A 27,594-nucleotide genomic window follows, 5' to 3' on the forward strand; every position below is an offset into this window, starting at 1 on the left:
TAGAAATACTTTGCTGAGAAAACCATTAAGACATAATTACGCAAAATTGTTGACCGAAATTTTTAGCGGCCATTCATTTCGCCAGACTAACGGGTCGGCAAAAGTGGCTAATATTGAAATAAAAGAATGCTGGAAGCAAGAATTTCCCGGATAACTGAATATATATTTCTAGAATTTATATGCTCATGTTTTGTAAAGTCACCTGCAGAAACTGCAGCATTCGGAAGTTTTTTTTATCTTTTGGACACAATTATATCTCTACTTACAGTGGTGGCCAAAATTGTGGAATCCTTTAGAAAAAAAATAACTGTCTGATGTTTGAGAGTTCAAAATACCTAATTTGTTTTTTAAGTAATGCCATAAAATAATGTATGGTAGAAAATACAATTATTCAAGATATTACAGGAATAATTTCTATACAGTAAATTTTATTACAGCATAAGTTATAAATAAGAAAAATAAAATACATTAAAAAAAAAGATAATATACAATACAAATAATCTGACAGTGCCACTTAATACTTAGTTGGGTAACCTTTAGCTTTGATTATGGTCTTACAACGCCTTCCCATGGAGTGAACTAACTTTTTAAATTCATCAGCTATTATAATGTGAAACAAAGATTTAACTATTGCTTCGATTAACTGAGTTTTATTGCTGGGTTGTTATTCACGCACAAGTTTCTTCAGCCATTTCCATAAATTTGCGATTGGGTTAAGTTTTGGGCTACTTGGAAGCCACTCCAATAAAGGAGTGCAATTATCTTGAAATCATTTTTGCACACATTAGCGATATGGCATGGAGCTGAATCTTGCTGAAATATAAATGCTTGATTTTCTTGGAAAAGATCATGAGAGAAAGGCTGCAATTTGGGCTAAAGTATTTCATTTATGTATTTTTGGGCAGTTATATTTTCATTTATCACAGAAATTCTACCCACAATTTTGATGTCTCATATCATGACACTGACTAGCTGCTTCACTATAGGTATAATACACTCAGGATGTGTGTCTTCTTCAATTCTTTGTCTTAAGTATTTTAGACCATCGTTAACAAATAGGAAGATTTTGGTTTCATCACTCCAAATAACATTGTCCAATTAACATAGGTTTTAGCCCCCAGTTTAATCTTTTAAACCTTTGTTTCAAAGATAAAAATTGCTTTGCTTTTTTTTTTTTTTTTTTTTTTTTGTAGAATTCTAGCATTTACACCAAAATTTTTCTGTCTGCGTCGAACAGACCTTGCACTCACTCACGGAGAATTTCCTTCGCTCACTTCATTTGTCACTTAGCATAGTCTTTCAATTCTCCTATCGTCAGTTGATGTTGTGTGTTTCGTTTCTAATATGACTCTAACAACTTTTATTCTACGCTATATACTACAAACAAGTGATTTTCCATTATTGTCTCTCTGTGTGATAGATTATCTTGCTTTAGTACAACATTTTTTATTTGCGTATATAGTATTTAGTTTTCTTGTATGGCAACATTGTGTATTCGTTTCAGTTTGGAATTCTAGTATTTTGGATAAAGCGGCAGATATTACTTCATGTGTTTTGAGATCGTCATATCTTGCGCAAATTAATATTATCGAACTTTATTTTCTAATATAAAAGTAAAATATAAGGCGTGAGCATACAACAGAAACTTAGAAAACTGTCGATATGCATGGGGAATGATTTTAAACAAGAAAACGTTTCCAAACTGTTAACCGGTCGTATATATTTGTAATCTCATAGTTCTAAATTTCTGACTGAAATTTGTACTTTATTTCATTTGTGCTATCATTTATTTATTCGATACTGCTGAATGATTGAGTAAGAGATGATGTGATATTTAAATCCTAGAAGACAATAAAAATAACTATTTAATTCTAGATTTATTCGATTTTTTCAGACCTATAGGTGAGAGCTACGGTAGAACTGAACCACTTAATTTCGAACAATATGACAACCCCAACCACAGAAAAGTTTCCAACTACTCCCTGTTCGGAGACGGTTACTTCAATATAATAAACAGGTAAGAATTTTTTTTGTTTGTTTGTTGTTGTTGTTGTTTACTGGTCGCGACAAAATATGGGGTTTTATAACACGGAAAATTTAGAGTCCATTGATGATCAAAAATGAGCTTAAAAACACATTTTTCACAATTATTCAAAATATTCATAGATAATACTTTTAAAATGGATGTTTTAGAAAGCTTGGAGAATGGTGAATGCTACTTAAACGTTGAGGTCTTTTGGGTCCTATTTGATGACTTTTGAATGCAAAATCTTTTTCAGAAGGCATCCATTTTCTTTTATACGGTTTTCACCAGTAGATATGGAACTCAGCGAAGAAACAAGTGATGACAGTCACAATCTGGTGAATACAGCAAATGCAGATGGATAACACCACCAGCAGGGAATGAAGATGAAAAGTCTTCCCTAGCCATATTGCAGATCAATCTTGAATTTTATTAAACGAACACTCATTAAAGGGCCCTGTATACTTTTGAAAACAATTTCAAATTTCAGGTACTATCGCCAAAAAAACCGCCATGGTTACACAACAATATCTATGGAGGACACATTCGTGACCTTAAATGCACATCACCATAATGTGCCAGTGGCTGGAAGGGCATCACTACTGCGTCTAGATTCTGATGATTGTGCGCAGTGGCGAACTGCCACGTTGCCCGATGGCGAGTGGGCCTCCTTACTCATACAATGTGGGAGGGATAGCGTGTGAACGAGAAAACGATAAAAAGAGAAGGGCATGCTGTAGCAGATTTTCTAGAATTCTTTATGCCTTCAGAAATTAAATAAACAAAGTAGCAAAGCAATTACTTCTGGGTGCAAGCGCGATCTTGTACAGGTCCGCAACCTTTTTTGAGGTACGACAGCAATGACACCTTTGAATTTTATGATTGTCGGAGTCCTGAGCCGACAGTCACTGTTACTAAAAGTGACCCTCGTCAGACGTGCTTTATTTTTTCTCCGTTTTTCTTCTTTTTTTAAATTACATTTTGTTGTCATGAAACGGATGAATAAGCTAAATGGCCTTTATAAAACAAAAGGAAGTCGGACAGCTACAATCTTCACAAGAAAGGGGAAGAATGACTAAAGCCATATCGGGGAAACATGCAAGTTTTAAGTGTGACGCGGCATCATGTTCACTGTGTTTCTGGGGCTTCAATTTTATTGAAGAGATTTCTGATATTCTTTCAGGGTTGGAGTAGGATGTGGTATTCCTGATTTAGTAAGGAGAGTTTAAAACATGTGTATCTTATGAAAAAAATGAGCTGAAATTTTTTTTTTTTTTTTTTTTTTTTTTCTTTTGTTGCATTCAACACCGAATAACCAGAAAAATGGGTCTTTTAATTCAAGAGAGCATGAGCCGAATAGAAGCATTGGACAATTTATTATTAGCTCCTTATCTCCAAAAAAGAACTGTATCTGTGCTCATTCATATTTTCACGATTATATCTTTCTTGTTTTCTTTTTTTCAAGTTTGTTTTCCCAAACAAGACTTTAGGTATCGCACTGAAGAAGTATTTATACCACAAATATTTGAAGTCCATGTTTCCATTCTTTTCATGATACACAAAAAAACAACGTTTTGACATTATTTAAATAAAGAAGATGAAATAGAAAGTTTTGCACTCTTTTATACTTATTATAAGAATAATGAAAAAAGTGAAATAAACAAATCTGATATTTTTTCATTATTAACATTCATCCAGCATTTATTATTTATATTATTTCACAACATTTTATTTTATAAAGCAAAATCGTGTGTTATGCAGTTTTTTCCTTTTAAATGTTATCTTATATCTTCAATGATAACTGAAACTTCATGAAGACAAAGAATGTTTAATTTCGGAATTCCACAAGTGTATGCACCTCATCATTATAATATTTAATTTTCGTTTATTCCTTGATCTAATTAATGAATAATGTAAGATTCGAATTTTACCAAGAACATATCTTTAATTAAAACTGAGCAAAAACAATGATTCTTGGGATTTCAAAAGCGACATTCCCAGAGCCTGCTTGATTAGAATTAGCCGCCTTCGGTCACCAGTTGTTTCGCCGGAGTTGCAAAAAATTTTTAATTAAATGTTTTACATTAAACTCGGTATTAATGGCTTCTTCGGCAAAACATTTTTAAACTACAAATTTTGATAATCATATAACTCATACTGACAATATTTGCTTTAAATCACACTGACTTACCGAATTATAATGCAGAAATTTTAAAAGTCACGGTGTTATTCTTGCATCTGTTTCTCTGGAAAATGTTACATATTTATGTTATTTCATATCACGTGTTTAAAATGAAACTTCTCTAGGTTTAATTTGCTGGGAGAATTAACTTCTTAATCTTTCAGTTTGAGCTTTTGTCGACATTATGACAATACTTTTAATTAAAAATATTAAATTGATATTTTTAATTAAAAATTTCAAAAAAATCGATATGAAGTGTACCAAATTTGGTAACTCTAAATCAAACAGTCTAATTTGTAGAGATTCAACACACAGGAAACAGACATTCATCTTTATTATAATTAATGATTAGCAGCAATATAAACTCGCAGAATAACGCATTCCATTCCTCAGCTCAGCTTGGTCCGATGTCTTCTTTCAATAACTAAATCTGCTCAGTATTACAAGGAGAAAAAAGATGTTAATTTGAACCAATATCGGTCAAAAACAACAATTCTGTGGATTATACAAACTGCATTCTCAGAGTTCTTGCAGACTGGTGATAGCTAGCTACAGAAACTTGCTGGATAACCGTAACCGTACTTCAATAAGCCTGGAGATTTCTACTGAAGACTACTGAAATTTCGGCTGATACAAAATATTCTCTTCTAGGGTGGTGATCACAAAAAAGAAAAGCGATTTTAAAATTTTCCATTTAGCAAAGTGAAATGTGACAGAAAAAGTAGCAATCCATTTCCTTTACAAACAATAGATGGCAGCCCGATGGAAAAAGGTGTCACTATCGGATTGATTTTATATGAAGTGGATAAATTTATTCTACTTTCATATGACTACGTTATTATGATTTTTAACGACTACAAATCTAAGAAAATTAAACGAACATATTCTTCTAATATTCTTGAGGTTTTAAATCATAATTTTGTATAATATTTAAATTCATTTTTATATGTTAAAAAATTGGCGCCCTGGTGCCTACATACGGGGACATCGGACACTTAGCAACATCTCTCCTTTCTGACCGTAAAAGTGCAACTTCTTATTTAAAGCAATCTCAAATTGTGAGACATGCAGCATCTCTTTAGCGCGGAGTAAACAGGCGTTGCCACCTGCTTCCAGGGAATTTCATTTTAAATAAAGAAACACTCATAGTTTGTTTATAATTTTAAGATATTTTAAATTTTTACAAATAAAATAAATATCTAATTTTTACATATTTGTTCATTAATTTAATTAACAGTTTATTAAACTGAAATGATTTTTAGCATAGTTTTAGTTTATATATCTCCTACCAAAATTTTAAAAATTATACATCTTTAATATTTTAAATTTCGATGAATGTTAAGAACTGAAGTTTTATGAATTTAAATTATGACATTAAAAATAATTATGAATAAGAAACTTACATGATCATTTTTGAAGATTTTCTTCTGAATTAACTGCTTTAGACAGACGGTAAGGTATTCCCAAATGACAATACCACCCACCCACCCCAAAGCACACAAAGACAGTAGTTCTTTTTTTTTTTTTTTTTCTTACAGATAAAATTTCCATTTACGCAAATAAACCCATTTGTTATATTTTGTCATTGTGTTTCAAAAATTTTAATAAACTGTGTCAGAACAAACACGTTTCTATTATATTGCAAACTAATACTCTTTTTTAATAAAATTTTCTTTTCAATAGGCCTGGAAAAAGAGGCAGCCTTGCTGGTGATCAAGGTGTAATGGAGCCAATGGTTCAGCATCATCCAACAAACGCCTCTACTGCATTTTTCAAAACAGGAAAAAGAGGCAGCACCATAAGCGAGCCTGGAAACTTATCTGGGAATGAATCGAATCCACTGACACTGACCATACCAAATAACTACAACAGACGGCACAGGCCCTCTGCTGTTGCAGCTCATGTTCTTACAAGGTAATAATTCCTGCTGTAACTTTTAGTATACATTATAGAAATTTCTTTGCATTAATTATACCAAACAACAAAATCGAAGTTGAGTAGCTAAGTCCTAGATGGCGCTACTAAAAACAAGAAAAACTCTCTCGGCTTAATATCGCTGACGATTTGTCAGCGGGCTCGTCTATGACGAGTGCCATAAGAAACAACAACAAAATCGAAGACACAAGCTGCAGCTCCTATTGTAATGGGTAAAAATAAAGTACGTAATGTAGAAACTATCTTTTCTTTTAATAAAGATGAAAGTGTGTGCATGTTGATGCTCTGCAGGCCAGACCGTTTGAGCTAGAGCTACCAAACTTGACACATCTTTTGGGAGGCGGAAATGCGAACCTCGGAACAATTTTTTTTAACTTTTAATTAGAATTTTATTTAATTAAGAATTAAGCGAAATTTTGGTGTTTTCCTCCGATACCGTCCGAAAATATTACAGCACAAAATTGATTTTTAAATTAAAGTTTAAAAAATAATCTTTTCAATAATACCAATGTTTTAGCCTATAAATTCTCATATTATTTTCAATGAATTGTTTTTAAAAATATTTTAATTATATTTTCCAACAGTTTTTTCCCACAAACTGAAAATAAAATTTAACCCACGCAAGCGCGCTGCAAATGCTAAGAAAAATTTATCTTTTATAGTGTGTTGTTGACCAAAAAAAATCAAATTCAAGACTCAGGTCAAATTAATTGCGGATTGAACAGTATACTTTTTAGTTTAGATTGCTTGGAATGAAATAAATATAAAAACTTTTCTTAAAAATGAAAACAAGAAAAAGTTTTTGATATGTTTTAAACAGCTATATTATTAATTCCATAAATCAGTTTTGTTTAAGGCTAATATATACAGGATATCCACTCTCATCAAGGCGCAACAGCTCATTTCGAAATTTTTATTAAAAAACGTTATATCTAATAAAAATCATCTAAATGATAAAAATAATTATATTTTATATAGTTGGAATCAATAAATGTTCTGGCTAATTAAAAATTATAAATTTTTATGCAATCCTCAGCTTTGAGTTATATTTAATAAAATTTTTTATGCAATCCCACCCTTCTGAATTTAAAACTCACTGAGTTATGAAATTTTAATGTCTTGAATCTATAAAAACGCACAATTTTAGATCTCACCATCCATCGCCTTGAAGAAAATATGCCAATCAGCTCGCTGACTTCCTCCAAGACTGATTGCCCTAAAATAATGAAACAATTGATTGCCCTAAAATAATGAGATTCGGAGCTTTATAACTCGGTCAAGCATGACCGAAGACTGAAACATTAGATTGTCAAGATAATTTTACTGAATGATTTTAAAATCGAAGAACTTTATAAAATTTAGACTTCATAATTAGTTTCAGAAGTATATTGAAATAAAATATTATTTAACACATTTATACCTCTTTTAAGGTAAAAAAGAATTTTATGACGAATCGGAGAAATTTTTATTGTATAAATTATAAAAATATAATGTGGTACATAAAAGATTACAATGCTGGAGGATTCGATTTTTTGTAGTCATATTTTTTTGAAAAAATATGCTTGGTTTCAGAAAAAAAAAAAAAAACTTTTTTTATTTATTGAAGTTTTCTCTCTTCCATTTCAAATTCAAATCTTACAAGAAATTAGAGATATAATACAATGAACAAAATATCATAAGGCTCCTATAATAACATGAGTTAGGCGACTATCGAAATTTGAAGTTTAATATTTTGCTGAAGAAATTATTAAGGGACAAAGTACATAAATATTCAACTGAAAATTTTACAGAGCTTTTCTCCAGGCGGCTCGTATCAAATAACCACAATCAAAGGCACAAGTCTTCGGTTACTGTGCATGTTTGTCCAAAGAAACACGATTACATCGTTCTCTTATATTTCGCTTGCTGTAAAACTCATTCTTTATAATACTGTTAAGTGATTTCAACGTATCTTATAATTTAAAAGTAAAATAATTCAGTATTTAATTAATTGAATCAACAATACATTTAAAACTTATTTTGAGCTTTTATTTCAGCAAAAACAGCCATTTTTCAAAATCCAACATTCCTGACAAAGGGATATCCGATTTATAGCATTACTTGATTATGCAACTTCCCTTGTCCCAAGTCATTTCTAAAGCAGGATTTTATTATTATTAATCCTGGAATGTTGATTCAAAACAGTAAATAGTTAAAAGTGATGTCAATGCTATACACTTCAGGCAAATGATACGTATATGAAATATTTTATCATCAAGTTTCATAACAAATATATAGCTTTTTATAAGTAGTTTCTAAAACCTAATCCGAAATTAAGAAAACTTTAGTAAATGAGACAGACACATCCATTTAAAACAAATTTGCAAATGTTCTATTAACTTTTTATTCGGGAGGGTAAGATAATAACCTACTGATCTACAGCACAAATCTCTAACATTTTGCCTCATCTGTAACAGTATAGTTACAGCTCTAGTCTTAAATTAAAATCATTTTTATACTCGCTTTGGGCATTATTTAATATCAATTAGCTAATGACAAACTCTTATTGCTTGAATATTCAGTGTTTCAGAAACAGAGCAGGAGGAAAGTGATCCAGAACCATCGCCCGCAGACACTGTTAAGATGGCTCTAGCATTTCTAGACGAAGACTTGGAAGACATCGTATCCGTGAAGAAACCATTGGATTCAAGTGGGTGCTAAGACTTTTGCTTGATTCAGGAAGAACCTGAATGTGTACATAGGCAACTGCTAACAGTGTATTATAATCACGATTTTAGAAATATTATATCGACATTCCTTCCAAGTGCTTGAAGTCTTCTTTTGCAACAGACAGTTTTCACTTCCATAGCAATGAAAAATGGGAAAGCAAGTTATAAGACATGGCGATACTCAAATGAACAAATTGTGAGATATACTTTATTTATTATTTTATTTAAAGGACATTTTATATTGGATAAATATATTGGACATTCAGTACAAACGTCCAATATATTTATTTCTCTAAGCTGCACAAAAAGATTTGTACAGGATGAGGATTAATTAAAATTTAAAAATAAATTATTGTGTCATAGCTGAATATGCAACTATTCCTGTTTTTAGATTTTAGATCCATTTGATCCCTTCTACCATTCAGTAACATAAAATGGTTACGAAACCAGCCTAAATATGGCTGGTTTTGAAATGCTTTTATATTTCCAATAGAAGAAATCAAATAGAGATGCAATTATACAATTAACATTATACAGAGACGGCCTTCTCTTCAAAGGGACCTGGATACAAGAAGTCATTTAGGGCCCTAATTTGAAAAAAAAAAAAAAAAAAATCTGAACATATATTATTAATGCATATTTATTTAATGCATGATTTTTACTGATACATCAATTACTTCAAAAAAATTACAATTTTTAGCGATTTCTTCTTCGATGCTTAATACAGCAAATGCATTTAAGCGTTCTGAACACATGCTTGACCAAAGATAATTCTTTACTAGTTTTAATTTGCTGAAAGAGCGCTGAGCACTTGCTGTAGTAACTGGCAACGTAAAGAAAAGTTTTAACACTGTTGATATATTTAGAAATAAGTCATTATAATCATTACTTAGAATGCATTGCAATATGTCTTGTGCGCTATTTACATCTCTTTCATTCAAAATCAAATCCCAAAACAAACAAATTTCTTGGATTAGGTTTTCATCTACATCTGTGTTATAAAACTTTACAAAGTTTTTGGAACATTTCTCTAATTCAGGTTTTTCTAAAGTTTTTAGTGATTTAAGTCGGTGATTAATTTGAAATCAAAAATACTATTTGGTATACTTTTAAACCCATCTTCTATTTGTACAATAACAGTATCAATTGCAGTGTTAAAAAAATAACATCTAAATTCCTCTACCGGGTTTGTTTATTTTTTTTATACAGTTTCGGAACGTAAATCTTTTCCTTTTTCGAATTCGTTTTTCAGGAAAATGTTCAAATTGTGTGCTAGCACTTTTGCTTCGTGGAAAAATGTGTTAAAGTTTGTTCTTAAATTTTGGATTTCAGTTTTAATTTTATTGACTGAATTGAAAGCCGGATCCAGAACAATTGTTTCTGCTTGAAATAGTTTATTGAGTGTTAATTTTGGAAAATATTGCAAACAATACTATTAAACATAAAATAAATGACATTTCTTGCACCTAATAAATTTTTAGCTTCGAATACCGCTGTATTATCTTTACTTACATAATTTAAACGTCAATAAAATTCCTCTAAAGGCATTACAAGTTTGTTCAAACTGTGTATACACTGCTTTCACCTAATCTATTTTAGCTCCCCAACGAGTGTCACATAATGGTTCAAGGGTAATGTTTAAATGTTTTGGCAGAATTTCCCATTGCAAAAAATATGCAATATAAACGTTGCAATATCCCAAAAAGTTTTTTTTACTATATACACTGCTGGAAGCGGCATCACAAAAATGACTGTTGTGATCCAGTTACTTCAATAAACTCTATAAATGACTCGCTTATAGTTAGCCTGTTCTCTTCAAATTTTGCATATCTAATAACGATTGAAATTGGTTCTTTATGGGAAATATCAGGAGTACAATCCTTTTGAATAGTACAGTACATGGCTGCTTTTATATCATGTTTAATTTTGTTATGGACTTCATTTCCTAATGCAGAGATAATTTGTTTTGAACTATGTGCTAAATGATGCACAATTCTATTTTTCGAATTTATTATTTTGATTATATGATCCGTTAGCACATCGTCCTATTTACTTAATAATTCGATCAAACATAAAAAATTTCAATTATTAGACTATCCTTTTATTTCGCGATTTCCTCGAAGTGGAAGATTATTTAATCCGAATCATTTAATTTGATTTGTTTTACCAATAGTTGAACGTAAATTTAGTAGTTTTAGTAATTCTTCCCAAGCAAAAAACAAATTAAAATGGCAACTAGATCTTGAATTACAGTTGACAGATTTCTCCACTTATTATAGCCACCTATAAATCGTGTAGTTTGGTCATTTCTTCTTCTTTTGAAAAACAGTATACAACAAAAACAAAACACGGAGTCTTGCATTTTTGAATAAATTAACTATCTGCGAAGTTGGGTTTCACCATTTGGCATTTTTTAAAAGTAGTACATAGTGGAAAATGATCTACCTTCATCATTTTTAGCAACAAATCCCTTGTGTCTTCTTTAACACAAAACATTCTAAATTTATCAGTTATAATACTTGGCCATAAAGAAGAATCATTTATACACTCTTAATCATATTTGTTATTGTCATTTTCGTCATTATTGTTTTATTCGGTTTTATTTGTATAAACACACGGTTCTTCAAAAAATCTCCAAGTTTCAACATTTTTATTGCAAGACTCTGCAGTTGGAATAGAAATTTCTTCCCCAATTGAAGTTTGAATTTTAATTTCTGAAGTTAAAGCAATTTCTATACCAGAATTATTCCGATGCCAAGAAAACTGATCTACTTGTGACTTCTTGCGAAATTTAGTTTTTTTTTTTTTTTTTCCTGATAATTTTCTGTTTTGACACCAAAAACGATATTTCATTGGCATGGACCCATCTTTTTATTCAATAGTATTAAGCAGTTTATAGAATGAATTATCAAATTAATATATGCTATACTATATGCTATTACTTAGCATTGAGATAAGTGACTGTAAATCTACTTACCTTATATTAATATTTGAGCACTTGCATTAGACTATAATTTATACTGTAAACGTATATTTTCAAATCCGTTGACTGCTCCATTTAAACTTCTTCCTTAATTTTTCTTATTCCGGTCGTGGTCAGTGAAGAAGTAATGCAGTGTGCATGCACTACTAGAAGCCGCATGCACCCAGAAGTCACGCCGCTCTGTCTTAACATGTCTGAATGGGATCTCCTTATTCATAAATGAACTCTCCCCCCCCCTTTATAGGTTTCCCTGTGATTGTTGCTCAATAACCGCGCAAGTCGAAGCTCAGTCAGCCACGTGGAAACAAACATATACTTTCAGTATATGTAAACGCTATTATTGTTCAGAGCACTATTTTAATTCTTGATCACAGCGGGGCCCTCAATCGTGAGACCCCAGTGCATAACATCCTCCGCATCCCCAGATGACATTATGCTAATATGACATTCAGAACACATAAATAAAGTCACATAAAATTTCAACATCTTCTTTATTAACAAAAGTAATGATGTTTCAATTCGAATCTAAAGTTCAATTTTACTAGAAATGCAAAATACTAATACTGAATTTGTATGGAATTTGGTCATAAAAATAACTGGCACTAAAAACTATTTAAGTGCTTTACTGTTTCAAGAACAAGATCTCAAACAGAACATCACTATGTCAGAATCATTTTAATGAGTGCAAAACAAACTATAAAATTGCATATAATTCCTAACATGAATAGAAAGAAATAATTCATGGAAATGATTGAGTTTCTTGATCTGACCATATTAATAAAGAAAATTCAAAATAGAAATGTATGTTTCTCTTCAATCAAAAAAATTTACAAATTTATCAACCTAAATAACATTTTTAAAAATACTATAGATCATATTGTCACTACCAACATATTATTACAAACATTCTGAATTTCATTATCAATTATTATTTTTGAAATAAATGTAGTTTTGTAAATAGTTTTTGTATTGAAGTCACAAATAATATTTTGTGACAAAACATTCATTAAGATCAGATGATTAAAGGAATGATTGCAACTCTATTTAAATTTACAAAAAAAAAAAAAAAAAAACCTGCAAACTAATGTGGTACAAAAATATGGCAATTTTAAATGTTAATTTGATAATGTATATTTTAATAAAATGACAGTATTTTCATCAATTTAATCTGATAAGAAATTTGACTACTTCACTGATCTAAAATTCACATTTTTTATAGAATCTTAATGACATATTAATTCTAAAATGAAATTTGAGAAAGGAAATCTCTAAAAATGTCTAAAATTCCAGATAAATTAGAATACAATCATTTTGCATTTAATCTTGCATTTTAAAATTGTAAACAACCAAAATTATTAAATAAATTAAGAAATATATTATAGTAAATTTTCTGTTTGGTCAACAGTCAAAAACAATGTTATTCCATCCAGATAAAAATCATATTTGTTTTTGATTAGATAAATAGCTTAATGTAAAAAAACTGAATATTCTTTTCATTGAAGATAATTTCAATTAAAAATATTAAATCTGAGATCTAAATTTTTAAAATTTAAATAAGCACTTATTCTTTATCAATAACTGCCAATTTCCAATTAGAATTGGCAGTTATTGGAAAGGAACAGGTGTCAAAAGAAAAATTAAACAGTCATCTTAACAAAAAACAAAAGAAATAGAATAAACAAACAATATCATTAAAATAGTTTAAATATTTAAACATGATTAAAATAAAGTTGCATAATTTTTTAAAAAGTTTTCACCATAAAACAATGACTTGAACTTAAAAATCACTCATAAAAGCTCTTTAAAATTTATAAATTCCTAAGACTATTGCAACACATTCAAGGAACAATCGCAAATAAAAGTGTCTTTCGCAAAACCAATTTTTAATATGGAATGAGATGTAACAAAATTCACAAGATTTTCATATATATGTTCCATCTAATACAAATGTGTTGAAATTTAAATTCCAAAATGCTTTCAACATTCCATGTTGAAGCATTTTCAGGATTCTTGTCAAAGAAACATTGGGTACATATTTTTTTTAAATCTAATTTGCCATTTTTGTGCTCTGATACTAATTAAAATGAAAATGTCATTCTAATTTCTTGATAACATTTTAATTACATTTTTTAGATATAATCATTTTTTTTTTTTTACCTTAGTTAAAACAACCTCTTGTTTAAAGTCACACAAGGCATATTTAGATATTGATGTCATAACTAACAACTGTTGTCAGATGACAAAAAAAAATTATATTAAACATTAATTTCACATTAATATTAAAGAATTTTTTCAATCAAAATTCACAACTTTTGATTCCAAATAATTTATTATTTTTTCCTTCATTTGAATTTAAATTGCATCTTTTTAAATTTTTTACTCAATTTCAATAATTTCTCCAAACATTTAAATGAATTATGCAAGTCAAATGCTTCCACATATTTAAAAAAAATTAGCACAATTTTAAATAATATAATTTTAAACAATTTTATTAAATTTTAAACAACAAAAGAATCCACAACTTCATTCTTCACATTTATATTCAAGAATTTTTTAAATAATTTTTCATTTAACTTTATTGATAATTCACATTTAAAAAAAACTTTGGCCAGCTTCTAAAAAAGTATGCTTATCCTTGCTCTAGTAACATGATTTTTTTTAATAATTGTTAAATTTCGCCGACATGACATTAGGCAAAAATACTCATATCAGCATTGCACTTCCAATTAATTATTCTGATTTACATATAACAAAACCTGTTTAACACTTTTAACAGCATATGCCTATGCCTATTGACATTGCACATTTTACAGCTCAGATAACATAAAAAATCCAATCATTTAATTAAAATGACTTTGTATGAAAAATAATCACAATATTTATTACATGAACAGATTATAGAAATTTTATCCACTGAACTTAATCTTAAAATGTAGATTTATATTTAAAATGCTTTGTGTTCCTCACATAAAAGAAAATCAGGCACTAACTAAAAAGATACAAACTAATTATACATTGAAGCACATCCTGCACAAGATGCAATTTTAAAAAATCATGTAATAAAATACAAATAATTGTATAAAGTTACAATATTTTCCTATGCAGAAGAATCAATTGTTATTGCACCAGAAAGAGCCATTAACAAATTGCTAAAATCTTACTAATGATTGGAAAGAATTCATTTTCTTTTCCTTATTTTAAAAACAAATCATCTCCTTGATATCTGGATTAAGAAATTAATTTTTCAATAAGTTGAATTGCATAAGTTTTCTATTAATAAATTGCATTTTTAAGAGAAACAAACAAAATTCTTTACAAGTTTAATTACAAGGGAAAAATAATATACTTTGGTATATTTTACAACGCACGTTGTTTTAATGAAATAATAAAATAAATATATATTAATATATTAATTTCTAGAAATAAATATAAACAGACTAATATATATACACACTAAAATTATGAGCTAATGTTACCAGCGTATTTGATCTTTATATTTATCATATACACTCCATCGTTTCAGTGTTTCATACCCTAATACAACAAAAAACGAGGAAAAAAATGTCTGTATTAAGCGAGCAGAGAGGCCCTTTGATAAAAAAGATATTCCTTCTTCACACCAAATAACACTGAGAGCATTTGTAAAAGAATCCATGCGATGAACCTGTAAAATGGAATAACAAATGTAAGCACAGATGAAATTATTTATCAATTCTTACATTTTATTAAAGAATTTGTCACAAATAATATATACCACATATTACTATAGAATATACAGTTATCTTTTGAAAATATCACTGTAATAATAATTTCTATTGCAACAAATCTGAATAAGTACATTGTCTGATATACTTGATTTAAAGAACCAATGAAAATTTTAATTAGTTATATTTATTCTTAAACTGATAATCAATGTAATTATCAATAAAAAACTATTTTAAATTACTTTTTAACATGACATAGCTTTTATTCAAATTACCCAAAGAATACATATTTCCTTTTAAACATAAATATATTAAATTTTGTCTGAAGCAGAAAAAATACAATGTAAATGTACATTAAATTTGATGTTTCGGACTTGACATATCACCTTCTCCTTCATTCCTTTAGAAAAAAAGTCCGATTAATAATGACTTTTTTTAACAGAAATGCAATTTTGTTTTTCTTTTTTGGCAGGACTAATAACCATCTGTTTTCCCATATTACTTAGATTTATTATTTTCTTACAAAGTGAGCAGTGCACAACAAATAGATTTTGCCGGACTTCTCAAAGCCTTTCAGCTAAGTCAGGATTGATTCTTTATCCCTCCAATACATATTTAAAGCAGCTCATTGATAAAAGAAAATTCTCTAATCTACTTTGAATAAGGTCACAATTTCTCAAATGAAAAACAAACCACTCAAACTTGCATATTAGTGACTAAATACCACTGTGGTGTATCCATAGTTTAAATGCTGCCATACCCAGCAGAGAAATGTATTCTAATCCTTCAAGCAGTTACAGAAGTCTCGTGCATGCTCAATAGCTGCAATTTGGGAATTGTATAGGAAAAAGAACAACTATCTCACAAATTAAAACTAGACTGATTTATACAGAAAAAAGATGGGAGAGAGTAGAAAAGGTGCGAGTTTCCGCATTACACAATCGCAAATAGTATTGTTTCATTTTTAAAACAACGACTACGATTTTGTATTCTTTCAATCTTTAGAGGTTGCATTTTTTAGACAGAAAAATAAAATTTCCTACGTTTTCCAGGATTTTATGAAAATTTTCAAATTTCCTAGTATTTTCCCAGTTTTTTTAATTCCTTATGTTTTCCAGGTTCTCCCAGTGTCGTGGGAACCCTATAGACGGTCACTTTAATAAAAATGGATGTATAATTTTCAATTAAAAGAAAAACTTCAATTCGGCAATTAGGTTCAGATCTTCGTTTTTCATTTCAGAAAAATAATGACTTAAATTTTAGTGTAAGAAAATTGCCCTTTTCAATGTTTTCAACATATAACACAAAATCCTCTCATTTTTTCAACATATAACACAAAGTCCTCTCACATTTTGATGACTTGTTCAGCAGCTGCATTTTCTAGACATCTGGTTCTGAAAAAACATTGAAGCAGTTTACCACAATCTGAAGATTTTATGCTACCCTTCCTCCTTACGTTGAATAAATAAGACATGTGGTGATAATGGCCAATATTCACCATAGATAAAATTTTGCTATGTTTAAGTAAATTGTTGATAAGTTGTAGACTACAACTACTGTTCAGTAATGGATTGTAAAACCATCAGCGCTTTTGCGCATGCGTTAGGATGGGTTTAATCTGTCAAAATAGAGATGAAAGGAGAGTGGAAAGGAGGAGATGTTTACATTTACTAGTATCTAATAGGGGAAATCCAAGGTCAAAGGGAATACCGGAAATCCACTCATCATTCCGCGTCTCACCCCTTAATGAGATGGAGTCATCGAAATGTGGTCGTCTCAGAATCCGTTGACGAAGCGTGCTCATATTTATTAACACTGTTCATTCTTTTTGCATTTTATTTTTCAATAAATCAAAAATGTCCAATTTACTAATGGACCATCTACTGAAATAAAATAGTTCTTAGAATAAAACATTTTATTCTTTTCGACTTTTTTTTTCTATAGATTAATGAAATTCTCATAAAATACTTTTGGTTGTTATGCTCATAAAAACTGAAGCTACAAATCTGATTTTACATTTTTTTCCCTCACTTCATAACCAAATATGTAACTCCATTTGCAGAGACTTGTTGAATATTTCATTTAATAATACGTACTGAAATATTTATATAGTCACATATTTAAATAAATATAGCCAGAAATTTAAATTTAAAAAACTTAATGTATGCAGCAATGCTGGATGAAATTAAAAGCATTTTGTTGATCCAGAGGTGAACTTTTAACAGTATTGCAGTCTGGAAATGTTTCTCGTAACAAATTTAAAAAATTCATGTGAGACATATATCAATAATAAATTCAGCAAACACTTCAAAAATCATATCACCTCTGCAACTAAGTTCTGAAAAGAAAGAATGAATGGCATAATATTACAACCTCCAGCTGATGAACCTGTCACAGGTGCTTTGGAAATTGTACTGGTAACCCTACTAGCTTCCCCTTCCTCAAAATCACAGAGAGAAAAGATAATGATTAAAAATTCTCTCATCTCAACACTTTTTTTTATTGGTGGAATATTTAAGGCAAAGCCAAGTTAAAAACCTTTTGTTCTCCCTTCATCCACAAAAATTAATAGGTGCAATATTTCAACTATTTTTCCAATGATATAATAAAAAAGCAAGCACTTTTCAGGTTTAAAAATGGCAAAATAAAATTCAAGGAATTTTCAAACATTCTGGGAAGCCTGTCCATCTCTCACATGGTAATCACTGTACATATTTTGTGGACAAAATGTATGTAGGCAATGCAGAATAAAGCTAATCTAAAAAATACTGGAAAGTGATATATGATATGGTAGTACAAAAGAAAATGAAAAATATAATGTAATAATTAAGAAAATTATTTTGCAATTAAATAAAACAGAAACTAATTTCTAATTATCCATTTATATAAAATGCTAACACATGTGGCACAGAAATTGACTTTATTACATATTATCGAATGGGAACAGTCATGTGTAAGCAAATCACAATATCAACATTTCAAATTGATTCAATATAAGTTTTTACAGTTGCGTTCATTAAATGCTTAGTCAATTAATGAAGCTGCAAAATATTATTAGAAATGTTATGGATAAGGCTCATCAAAAATTATTTTCACTAGAAGGAAAGAAAATTTATTTTTAAAAAAATTAAGAAATTTCCTTCAAAATTTAATCTAGCACAAAAATGTGCTTTAACTATTGCAGCTTGGATATCACTATAACTTACCTATAGAAATTGATGACCATACTTTCCAAAACTAATATCCCATAAAAATGGTTTTCATATTATCTCAAAAAAAAATTACATAATATAAATTTCACTTCTGCATGTTGTTTTCTTTATTTTTAATAGATTTTTAAAATACAATACATAATCTATAGCATTTAATTTTTAATGTTATGAAATTCAAATGCATCCACCAAAATATATAGTTGATGACTTTGCCAATGTTCAAATTAAAATTTAAAAATGTTTTCTTTGAATATTAATTCTGAAGTAAAAATTTCACTTCAGCTTTCATTTTTTTTTTTTTTTTTTTGTGAGAACATATTGTTTTTGCTTGAGATTTTTTAAGCCTCAAAATGTAAAGGCAACAAATTTACTATTATTTACTCTTTTTTTTTTGTTGTTGTTGCTGGCTTTCACACTATAGCTTTTGAAATATCTATGATCTGCTAACGTAGTTTTATTTTGGAGTCGGCTTTCACAGTATAGTTTTTCCATTATTTATCTTCTGCAAATATAGTATTTCCCTTGGAAATCACAGTGTTACTGCCTAACTTGCACAACATTTTTTAAAAATAAACCAAACAAGTTAAAATATTGTTTGTTTAAAAAGTAACAATGTTCTTACATAACTTGAAATTTGCTTGAATAGATTTGAAATAGAAAATAACTTGAATAGATTTTTTCTTTCTTTCTTTTGATTTACAATGATTTGTTTTGACTTGCGCAATTAAACTCATACTTCAGTATTATTATTAATAAAATGAAAACTGGCATAACAAAGTTTTTTTTTTTTAATATATGCATTCCTTATTAATATTTAACAGTATAAAAAGTTAATATTTTAGGCAAACAAGCTGGTCACCAAAGAGTTAGCTGATCACCAGAGAGTTGATGCAGAATAAAATGATACACTGTGTTATCCATTAACTTGCACATTAATGCATATTATTACTGCACAATTATGCAAGTTTGATTCACTTATGTACATTATAAGCATAAAAATACACCATTAATTCGTCACATTCTGTAAAAATGAGTTAATCTTTCATTCTTCATCTCCAGTGGTGACTTAAATTTTAAATTTAAGAGCTTTTATATACAGTGTTTCTTACTTTTAAAAAAAATTAATTTAATTACATATTTAAATAAACACCTTAACTTGTTACTTTATTTAATTTATAAGAGTATATTAGGAATTGCAAAATATTTATACTAATAAAACATCTGAAAACCAAAAAAGATCAGAGAAGAAAATAATTGAGTCATGGTTTAAAGAAATTTAAGTATAAAATATCACATAAAATATAATAAAATTTATTAATTTAATTTAGCAGAATTTAATCAGTAAAAATTAATATTTTATTAACAAGAACTTTTTAAATGAAGCTCATTTGCATAAAAGAAAAGTGTGGAAAAAAACAATTCCTTTCCAATTAGCTTCAAAATGCATTTGCATTGCAAATGTACTTTGGCAGTTCAGAATTATAACCATGGCCATCCTTACAATTATACAATTAATGTATTCTGTAAACCCATACTTAACTAAATTTTGAAATAAATCAAATGTGTATCTGCTAAGGGTGAATATTTATTGTATTTATGGCCTTACTTTAAATATTTTAAATTACATATATCTGAAAAAAATTATATTAAACTTTTTTAAAAAGAGGAACAAATTTGATTACCAATTCGGAACCGAAATTGCACAATAAAGATTTTAATCCTTTACAATACATCAGTTGTAATGGCAGTTTATGTATGAAATCCGATTATTTCTTATTTAAAATAAGATCTAAATTTCAGATCACTTTTATTTTCCTATGATTTTTCTTTAAAAACCTCTAAAATTGTGTTATGGTATTGAATAATAACAATTAAAGTAAAATGGCAAATCAATTATAAAAGTATTTACGCTTATTGCAAAATCTTTTCTAAAAATAAACCATCCTTAGTTTGAAACACAGATTCCAGTAAAATTATTTTTAGTTATGCTAAAAATAACAAGGTTAATATAACAGTGAAATAAAATTTCCTCTGCAGTATATATATATACAGAGAGAGAGAGAAAAGAAAGAATAAAATATCAAAAAAGAAAAATACTGCAACAAATTACTTACATTATTTGGAAAATTAAAAAATATTCAAAATTACAACACTTTAACTTTAAAACTTGGATAATAGATAATATATATCATCTAAACCTATTTCAAAGATTCATAATATATATTAACTTGTTAAACATAGTAAAAAAAAAAAAAAAAGAAAGAAAAATACTGTTAGTGTAGGTAAACAAAATTTGATTTAGGAGCAAACATTTGAGTTACAGAAGAGTATTCACACAATGATCTCCATTAATACTATACAATTGCCAATTCTTAATACTGGCACTAAAGCATGAACAGTCAAACTGTGAATATAACAAATTCATACAAATCAATGTTGGAATGGGTTTTTTTTTAAATCCACAGTCTAATATATATTCCAAACAGATATATACATATGTATAAAAAAAACTTTACCCAATATCAAAACACAGATATAAAGACAAGTAAAGACAAAAGTATTGTCAACAATACCTGAATTCGAGCACGAATAACATCCAAAGGATTAGTGATCACAGCTACAGTAATGCCACTTAACTGACCTCCCATGCAATGGATAAGCATATGAGAGGTCCAGATAGGAAGAGTAGAAGCAAGAGCATCTGAAAATTAAAATAATAATAAATTATGGTGCATAGAAAAAACATACTTTACATGACAACTCCACTCAACAGAATGAGGAATACCATTTGATGTATCATTAAATATAATTAAATTCAACAATTACTTTTCATTCTTGAATTTAGAAACCCACAGCTCTTTTGCACATGCATTTATTAAATGAATAAATGAATTTGAGGGAGGAATCGGAGTAAGAGGAATGATAGAAAGAAATGTTTACATTTAACAATAAGGTGAACTATGATTATATACAGACTTAAGAGGCATAAAAATTGCAAATAACCAGCAATATTGTTGGGAAATAATACTAATTCAAAATAAAATAATTCAGAAAAAAATTTTAGTTATTGTAATGGGCCAAGTTATTAAATTATGATAAATAAATGAAAGATTTATATTCTTATAACTTGATTATTCGCTTTTTATTAAAGAAAAAAATTTACTGTTAAAGTACTTTTTTATTACTGATTTTTTTTACAATATTTTGAGATTAACAACTGCAGATAATCTTGGTTGCATTTAATTTTAATTAAAATATTCATGCCTCTTCTGAAAGCTTTTTTCCCACTTGAATTTGCCTTACAACTAAATTTTGAGTTAAAATAAAACTGTATAAGAAATGACAACACTGGCACACAAGTGGGGGGGGGAACTGAATGAAAAAATATCTAATGGGACAAAATCAAGGTCTAAAAATAACAAATTGTGGAAAGGCACTCATCCGCTTGCATCTCACTCTTTAGAGAAGAATAGAATCACTCTTAGAATAATCAAAAAGTGGCAGCCTCAAGATACTGAAATAAATAATACTAGTCTAAGCCATTGTTGTGGGACTTTAAATTAATGTGTAATGTTTTCCTGTATTCTTTTTAGATAGTAAGTCCATCATCAATGATGACTCTTTTGAACTGACATGCAGTTTTGTATGTTTTCCTCTTTTGCCTGACTAGTAAGTGCCTGTTTTTCCATATTACTTAGGCTTATTATTTTCTTACAAAGCAAGCAGTACCCAGCAAATAAATTTTACAGAACTTCTTGAACCTATGCAGTAAAATTAGAATTGATTTTTTTTTATCCATCCAATTTGCATTAAAGAGCATTCATAAAATTTGCATTAAGCAGCACATTGTTTTAAAAAATTATCAAATTTACTTTGAATAAATTTCTCAAATAATAAACAAACTACTCCATAAATTCAAGTGTGATAACGTAAACACCAATGCCTTGTTTTCGCAGATTGAATGTTGCAGTTCAAGCCAGAGAAATGAATTTGAATCTTTTAAAAAAAGTACAGAAAACTCGTGCATGCTTATTAGCTGCAATTCAGGAACCCCATGTGAAAAGAACAACTGTCTCACAAATCGAAACTGGACTGACTATACAGAAAAAAAAGCAGAGAGAAAAAGTAAACAATTGTGAATGGTATTAAATAATCAATATTGGTGGTAATTTTTGCAATTTTATGAAAATTTTCAAATTCTCTACATTTTCCTCACACACACCCACTCCTTTTTTCCAGCATTATCCTGGTTACCGGTAGCTTGGCAACCCTATTAACTTATTTTTTCTTTCTTTGTCAAAATTTTGATTTTAAAATGATATCTTCAGACCTAATCTAAAGTTTAACAATATGTCATTCTCAATGGTTGCCATTCAATTAACACTATCTCAACCAAATTTAATGCTATTCATTGCTACTGATGAATTGATGACTATTATTGCTAGCACAAAAGACAAATAGAGCTTTACTCGTTAAGCATAATTTATATACCAAAGAAGTGAGGAAAAGTTTTCATGTTCTACAGATATATATTACTATATCCAAGATATCTAAATCATTATACAAGGCAAACAATTCCTATATTCTGAAATTGTAATGAAAATATTAAACAAATTATTTTTGGACACATGTACATGCTTTGTTAATAAAAGACAAGTTAAAAATAAATTATATACACAAGAAAAAAATTACCGATTAAAAATTACAATAGCAATTTATTGAATTGTACTAAGTTTAAGCAATATATTTTCAAATGATAGTAAAAATTACTAAAATGTTAAATCTAAACTTCAGATGATAGAAAGCATACATTTTGCTTCTTCCATCAGAAATGTGTACAAGCTAAACAATTCAACTATAATGCTTTTTACGTTTAAAATACTTGAAAAGACAATTCTAATGTTCTAAGACAACAGCAATGCCATTCTTCTCACAAAATAAATAATTTTTGAGATTAAAAGACTGTTGAAATAAAGCATTTTTTAAATAGTATATAATAATTAATCGCTGTAAATCAAGTGCTAAAGTGTACAAGTTTTAAAGCTATAATAGCGAGAAGAGAATGAAAAGTCAATTGCTTTTTGCAAGCATAAAATAAGTCAAGATTAATAAAGTGTATAAAAATAAAAGTACTTTTCTTGCATGTTCAGTAAGATTTGTCATCAACAGATATGTTGTAACAAAAATACTTATTTCTTAGAATGGAAGTTATCTGAATACATGCAAGTACCAAAACCAGAAATCATATGCAATAAAGAAGGAACATAAATTGTAATTTTGGCATTTAGGCTACTGTAATTATTCAGAAATAGCCTAAAATATATTGAATTATATAAAAACCATTAATTACCAGAATATACAGGATAAAACATCCACCACAGAGCACTACTTGGAACATAAGTACAAAGAGAAGCATAATATCCTCTGTAAAAACCTATTAATCCATCTTTTTTATAAACTTCTTTTATAATAGCTGCAGCTAGCCCTCGTCTGAGAGTAGGATCGATATTCAAAGGATTTATAGTGGTAGAATTTGGTGCTCTTTTGTCTCTTAGCTGTCCTAGAATCATCATGTGCTGAGATACAACATCAAAAGGTGTTATAATTGTCTGGCCTACCAAAGAACCACATCCTCCACCTATCAAGCCTTTGAATTTATTGTCTCTTATATCAGCATAAATAGTTAACATGTGTCTTATCTTCTCATAAGTAATTATATACCCTATACCAGATGCAATCTGTATTGAATTTATCCAAAATCCTCTATACAATCCACAAATTCCTTCATACTTAAGAATTTTTACAAATGCATCAAAGGTTCCTTTGTACAGCACATTTTGTTTCTGAATTTGAAGACGGGTTTTGATGACTGTAAAGGGATATAATAACCCACGCAAAGCAAATGAGTTTACCATCGAGAGAGAAAAGAATCGAGTTTTATCCATCATATCCCACTCAATGGTAAATATTCTTGGTGGATCCATAGTTCCTATCTGGCACGTCATAATCTCTTACTTAGTTTCAAGAAGGAAAATTTTCTATAGCTTAAGAGGTATACAATTCTTGCAGGAAAACGTAGACAAATCATGTCTGTTTCTTAAGTTTTTACACCAGCAACGTTTTCTGGAAGAAAAAAAAATTTCCAGATTATATGCAATACACATAATGGAAATATACATATGTAATATACATCATGTAAATATACATACATAAAGAAATAGCTAAAAGCCATTATAAAATTATTGGTACATGTTGTTGTTTCTTATAGCACTTGCTATGAACAAGTCCACTGTAAGGAAGACAGCAATTTAAGCCGGTGGGGGAGCGTCTCTTGTTTGTTTAGTAGCCCCAACTAGGGCCAAGAGTACGACTTTGCTACTCACGCATTACTCATTCGCTTGTACAACCCCTTTTTACATGAGGGCACATTCACACATCTCACAGATATAACAACTGAAAAAAAAAATGTCCAATCTGGGACTTGAACCCAGGACGCCCAGATCACCGGGAAGACGTGCTATCCCTATGCCAGGATGCTGGCTTAATGATACATTTTTAACAGTAGCATAAAAAGCAAGAGGGGCAAGTCATTATAATTTTTTCGGGGGTGGAGGTGGAATTCTTCATTAAATTTGATTTTTCTAAAAAAACATCTCGCTCTGATAATGTTATGTCTCGATAGCAATCAGCACAATTACATCCCCTGTGTCCTTTCTTAGTTATAGTACTTACTTTTCAGAAATATATAACATAGTATACCTAAATTGTATTATATAAGCATAATAATTTTAATCTTTGTTGCAAAACATGAAGCAGATTAAAATGTAGTCTAAATGTCTATGTTATGTCGATCAACTATTCAAAGTATTTAGATGGTGAAAAAAAAAAAAAAAACTTTTGTACCAATGTATATATAGAAAATTTCAATATGTTATTTTTCTACTGTTTGGTACAATTCAGTAAAGATTAACAAAAAAAGAGCTATACCATATTCTTTAGTTTTGCCCATTACACAGAGATAATGTACATAATAAATGCTTTTAATATATATTTTTCAAATTATCATACTGTAAGTTTTATTATCTGAACCTAATCTTGGATAATAATCAACATCAAAAGCGGCATAAAAATACTAAGAACTTTTCCTGGGATTCACAGTACAGAAACCAAAATAAAGAATGTATAAATCTTGTTTTATAATTCAATCATGTTTCAAATTTCAGAATACATGATACAAATGGCAGTGATCTACACTTGCATATTCGGATATTAATTAATATTTTCTACAAATATGTCTAAAAAATCTTATCAGTGATAATTCTGAATACTTAATCTCAAATACATTTTCTTTCATATAACTAAGTCATAACTGGAAATTTTTTAAGCGATAAATTCTATAAATACAAATTAACTTTATTTGGTACTCCTTGTCTTTTGTGAAACGCTAGAAATTTCAAATATATAACTTCAGGAATTTGGAAGATTCGTTTTTTCCCTTCTATAATGCCATATTCATTTAATATCCATGATAAAGTTTTAATGTTAAAATCTATTATCAGTAAATTTTAGAAATAAAAAACAATTTTTTTAAAAGATACAACACTATAAATCTTAAGCGTGGAAATTGTAAATTATGGAAATAGTAATAACTAAACAAACATATAAATAAGAAAAGCATGAAAGACGTCGTTTTTATATTTACTTACCAAGTTCAGACATATTTTTCCCCAGCTGAGTATTTCTTACTATAACATAAATAAGAAAACATTAGCCTTATAATAAAATATATATATATAAATAAAGCAAAGGAATTGACACGAGACAGTGTAGTATAGACTCCAAAATGCGCACTGTTTAGTTGATAAAGATTATTTCATCAAAAAATATTGAATAAACTGATTATAGACAATGAATGAATTCCGGCAATGTTACGATTGCATCACAGGTGCTATTCCAGTGGTACGATATGACAAAGTCGGTTGTTGCCATACAATGTTACATAAAAGTCTCATACAGTGTGATTGAGGCATAAAAAAAATCATTGCAATCAATCATTTCGGGCGAAAGCAAGAGAAAAAATATAGTTGTCCCTCTTTAAAGAAATCAGAAGCTTCAAATTATTAAGTAAATCATAGAAAAATCGAATTATCAAATGGTTCGTGGTTCAGACCACACTTCAGATCTAGCCTTTAATGAAGTAAAACTCACAGGAATAATGGCTTCAAATTCGATTCTCTCATTTATTTCGCTAAAAGCCAATAAAAGGAACTCTTGCCATCCTTGATATTATCTTACTAGTGATATTTCGATTACAGGTCTTGGATGACAATAGAAAGTAACAATCGATACGATCTGTCCCATGAAAGCTTTCAAACAAGATTTCAATCATGCATGTATGGCAAAGAAAAGTGAAATTAGACATTTCTTAAGAAAAGTCTGAGTAGTGCGGGTTTTTTTTTTTTTTTTATTTTTTTTTAAGAATTATAACACGCTTATGTCATTACAAAATGGCTGAAGAATATTAGTAATATAAGAGAAGCTTATTTTAGGCAGAATCAATTCATCATCACAAGCATTTATCACGCATGACATTTTGTTCAAATCTATGTATTTATGTTGGGGCTGCGGTGGCCTGGTGGTAAGGCCTCGGTTTCGGACCCGGAGGGTTCCAGGTTCGTGACCAGATTCCACCGAAGAACCGCCGTGTAAGGGGGTCTGTTGCACGCTAAATCCGTCATGACCAAACGTCCTCCCTCTGGTGTGGTGTGGAGAGGGGGGTGCCAGCTCAGGTGTCGTTATCTGACCGCGGTTCAAAATAACGAGGTCCGTCCCAAAATAGCCCTAGTG

General features: G+C 29.2%; 2 protein-coding genes across 2 annotated transcripts in view; one reads left to right on the top strand and one right to left on the bottom strand.

Moving 5' to 3' along the window:
- Nucleotides 1–9,258, top strand: part of LOC129957218 (bestrophin-2-like) — a 105,845-nt gene extending 96,587 nt beyond the window's left edge. Inside the window, exons 11-13 of the mRNA XM_056069442.1 lie at nt 1,895–2,017; nt 5,889–6,119; nt 8,702–9,258. Coding sequence (XP_055925417.1) covers nt 1,895–2,017; nt 5,889–6,119; nt 8,702–8,840 — 493 coding nt within the window. The 3' untranslated portion in view covers nt 8,841–9,258. The remainder of the gene's footprint in view (nt 1–1,894; nt 2,018–5,888; nt 6,120–8,701) is intronic.
- Nucleotides 9,259–12,911: 3,653 nt separating this feature from the next.
- On the bottom strand, nt 12,912–26,698 carry LOC129957102 (solute carrier family 25 member 44-like). Its single transcript, XM_056069248.1, has 4 exons — nt 26,454–26,698; nt 24,098–24,870; nt 21,321–21,448; nt 12,912–15,495 (listed from the first exon to the last, which is right to left on the bottom strand). The coding sequence occupies exons 2-4, from the start codon at nt 24,750–24,752 to the stop codon at nt 15,304–15,306; spliced, it is 975 nt and encodes a 324-aa protein (XP_055925223.1). The 5' UTR covers nt 24,753–24,870; nt 26,454–26,698; the 3' UTR covers nt 12,912–15,303.
- Nucleotides 26,699–27,594: the final 896 nt, after the last annotated feature.

The sequence above is a fragment of the Argiope bruennichi genome, chromosome 11 (assembly GCF_947563725.1).
Source record: "Argiope bruennichi chromosome 11, qqArgBrue1.1, whole genome shotgun sequence".
Classification (NCBI taxonomy): Eukaryota; Metazoa; Arthropoda; class Arachnida; order Araneae; family Araneidae; genus Argiope; species Argiope bruennichi.